Source organism: Calidris pugnax, unplaced genomic scaffold, assembly GCF_001431845.1.
Source record: "Calidris pugnax isolate Ruff unplaced genomic scaffold, ASM143184v1 scaffold2018, whole genome shotgun sequence".
Taxonomy (NCBI): domain Eukaryota; kingdom Metazoa; phylum Chordata; class Aves; order Charadriiformes; family Scolopacidae; genus Calidris; species Calidris pugnax.
The window spans coordinates 7,369-10,748 of record NW_015092355.1 but is presented as its reverse complement, the minus strand read 5'-3'; the positions used below and the strand labels follow the sequence as shown (position 1 = coordinate 10,748).

The 3,380-nt window shown below is 59.9% G+C and overlaps 1 protein-coding gene across 1 annotated transcript in view; it reads left to right on the top strand.

Moving 5' to 3' along the window:
- The window catches only part of LOC106900327 (CREB-regulated transcription coactivator 2-like), a 12,788-nt gene that overhangs the window by 2,121 nt on the left and 7,287 nt on the right, over positions 1-3,380 (top strand). Inside the window, exon 4 of the mRNA XM_014962345.1 lies at positions 2,264-2,332. Within this exon, the coding sequence (XP_014817831.1) occupies positions 2,264-2,332 (69 nt within the window). The remainder of the gene's footprint in view (positions 1-2,263; positions 2,333-3,380) is intronic.

Below are 3,380 nucleotides of genomic sequence, written 5' to 3'. Positions count from 1 at the left end.
GCGATCTGGTGTTGCCCCAAAGCCCTTCTGGGTTGTCCAGAGACCTTCTGGTGTTGCCCCAAAGACCTTCTGGTGTTGCCCTGAGACCTGATGTTGCCTCAAGACCTTCTGGTGTTGCCCCAAAGACCTTCTGGTGTTGCCCTGAGACGTGGTGTTGCCCCAAAGTCCTGGTGTTGCCCCAAAGACCTTCTGGTGTTGCCCTGAGACGTGGTGTTGCCCCAAAGTCCTGGTGTTGCCCCAAAGACCTTCTGGTGTTGCCCTGAGACGTGGTGTTGCCCCAAAGTCCTGGTGTTGCCCCAAAGACCTTCTGGTGTTGCCCTGAGACGTGGTGTTGCCCCAAAGTCCTGGTGTTGCCCCAAAGACCTTCTGGTGTTGCCCTGAGACGTGGTGTTGCCCCAAAGTCCTGGTGTTGCCCCAAAGACCTTCTGGTGTTGCCCTGAGACGTGGTGTTGCCCCAAAGTCCTGGTGTTGCCCCAAAGACCTTCTGGTGTTGCCCTGAGACGTGGTGTTGCCCCAAAGTCCTGGTGTTGCCCCAAAGACCTTCTGGGTTGTCCAGAGGCCCTCTGGTGTTGCCCCAAAGACCTTCTGGTGTTGCCCTGAGACCTGGTGTTGCCCCAAAGACCTTCTGGGTTGTCCAGAGATCTTCTGGTGTTGCCCCAAAGATCTGACGTTGCCCCAGAGACCTTCTGGTGTTGCCCCAAAGGCCTTCTGGGTTGTCCAGAGACCTTCTGGTGTTGCCCGGAGACCTGATGTTGCCCCAAAGACCTTCTGGTGTTGCCCCAAAGACCTTCTGGTGTTGCCCCAAAGACCTTCTGGGTTGTCCAGAGACCTTCTGGTGTTGCCCTGAGACCTGGTGTTGCCCCAAAGACCTTCTGGGTTATCCAGAGGCCCTCTGGTGTTGCCCCAAAGACCTTTTGGTGTTGCCCCAGAGACCAGATGTTGCCCCAAAGACCTTCTGGGTTATCCAGAGGCCCTCTGGTGTTGCCCCAAAGACCTTCTGATGTTGCCCCAAAGACCTTCTGATGTTGCTCCAAAGATCTTTTGGTGTTGCCCTGAGACCTGGTGTTGCCCCAAAGACCTTCTGGGTTGTCCAGAGACCTTCTGGTGTTGCCCCAAAGACCTTCTGGGTTGTCCAGAGACCTTCTGGTGTTGCCCCAAAGACCTTCTGGTGTTGCCCTGAGACATGGTGTTGTCCCAAAGACCTCCTGGTGTTGCCCCAAAGACCTTCTGGGTTGTCCAGAGACCTTCTGGTGTTGCCCCAAAGACCTTCTGGTGTTGCCCTGAGACATGGTGTTGTCCCAAAGACCTCCTGGTGTTGCCCCAAAGACCTTCTGGGTTGTCCAGAGACCTTCTGGTGTTGCCCCAAAGACCTTCTGGTGTTGCCCTGAGACATGGTGTTGTCCCAAAGACCTCCTGGTGTTGCCCCAAAGACCTTCTGGGTTGCCCAAAGAGCTTTTGGTGTTGCCTGGAGACTTTCTGGTGTTGCCCCAAAGACCTTTTGGTGCTGCCCCAAAGACCTTTTGGTGTTGCCCTGAGACCTGGTGTTGCCCCAAAGACCTTCTGGGTTGTCCAGAGACCTTCTGGTGTTGCCCCAAAGACCTTCTGGTGTTGCCCTGAGACCTGATGTTGCCTCAAGACCTTCTGGTGTTGCCCCAAAGACCTTCTGGTGTTGCCCCAAAGACCTTCTGGGTTGTCCAGAGGCCCTCTGGTGTTGCCCCAAAGACCTTCTGGTGTTGCCCTGAGACGTGGTGTTGCCCCAAAGACCTGGTGTTGCCCCAAAGACCTTCTGGGTTGTCCAGAGACCCTCTGGTGTTGCCCCAGAGACCTTTTGGTGTTGCCCCAAAGACCTTCTGGGTTGTCCAGAGACCTTCTGGTGTTGCCCTGAGATCTGATGTTGCCCAAAGGACCTTCTGGTGTTGCCCCAGAGACCTTCTGGTGTTGCCCTGAGACGTGGTGTTGCCCCAAAGACCTTCTGGGTTATCCAGAGGCCCTCTGGTGTTGCCCCAAAGACCTTCTGGGTTGCCCCAAAGACCTTCTGGGTTGCCCCAAAGACCTTCTGGGTTGCCCCAAAGACCTGGCGTTGCCCCAAAGACCTTCTGGGTTGCCCAAAGAGCTTTTGGTGTTCCCCCAAAGACCTTCTGGTGTTCCCCCAAAGACCTTCTGGGTTGTCCAGAGACCTCTGGTGTTGCCCCGAGATGTGGTGTTACCCCAAAGACCCCCCTCCCTTGCCCCCCAAGTAACTCTGCTCTTTCTCCTTACGAAGGACCATGCCCTGGAGCAACTTCCCTATGGAGAAAGGACATTTATTTAGGCTTCCATCGGCTCTCAACAGGTGAGTGGTTTTTTTGATTTCCTTTTTCTCTCTGGGCCGGGCCCCAGCCCTTCCCCAGGACCCCCCGGGCCCTGGTTGTGGCAACTCCAACCCCCCAGGAGAAGGGAGGGGGTCTCCAGGCTGCCTTATCCACCAAACGGGGAGGGGGACCTCTGGGGTGGAGGTGGCCCTGGAGTGGAGGTGGCCCTGGGGACCCTTGGGGTGGAGGTAGCCTTGGAACAGAGGTGGCCCTGGGGACACCTGGGATGGAGGTGGCCCTGGGGACACCTGGGGTGAAGGTTCCTCTAGGGCAGAGGTGGCCCTGGGGGCCTCTGGGGTGGAGGTGGCCCTGGGGACCCCTGGGATGGAGGTGGCCCTGGAACAGAGGTGGCCCTGGGGACACCTGGGGTGGAGGTTCCTCCAGGGCTGAGGTGGCCCTAGGGACCCCTGGGGTGGAGGTGGCCCTGGGGACACCCGGTGTGGAGGTTGCCCTGGGGACACCTGGGGTGGAGGTTGCTCCAGGGCAGAGATGGCCCTGGGGACCCCTGGGGTGGAGGTGGCCCTGGGGACACTTGGGGTGGAGGTTTCTCCAGGGCAGAGGTGGCCCTGGGGACCCCTGGGACAGAGGTGGCCCCATGGACCCTTGGGGTGGAGGTGGCCCTGGGGACACCTGGGATGGAGGTGGCCCTGGAACAGAGGTGGCCCTGAGGACACCTGGGGTGGAGGTTCCTCCAGGGCTGAGGTGGCCCTAGGGACCCCTGGGGTGGAGGTGGCCCTGGGGACAGCTGGGATGGAGGTTGCCCTGGTGTGGAGGTTGCCCCTGGGACGGAGGTGACCCCGGGGACACCTGGGGTGAAGGTTCCTCCAGGGCAGAGGTGGCCCTGGGGGCCTCTGGGGTGGAGGTGGCCCTGGGGACACCTGGGATGGAGGTTGCTCCAGAGCAGAGGTGGCCCTGGGGACCCCTGGGGTGGAGGTTGCCCTGGGGAAGAGGTGGCCCTGGGGACCCCTGGGACAGAGGTGGCCCTGTGGACCCTTGGGGTGGAGGTGGCCCTGGGGACACCTGGGGTGA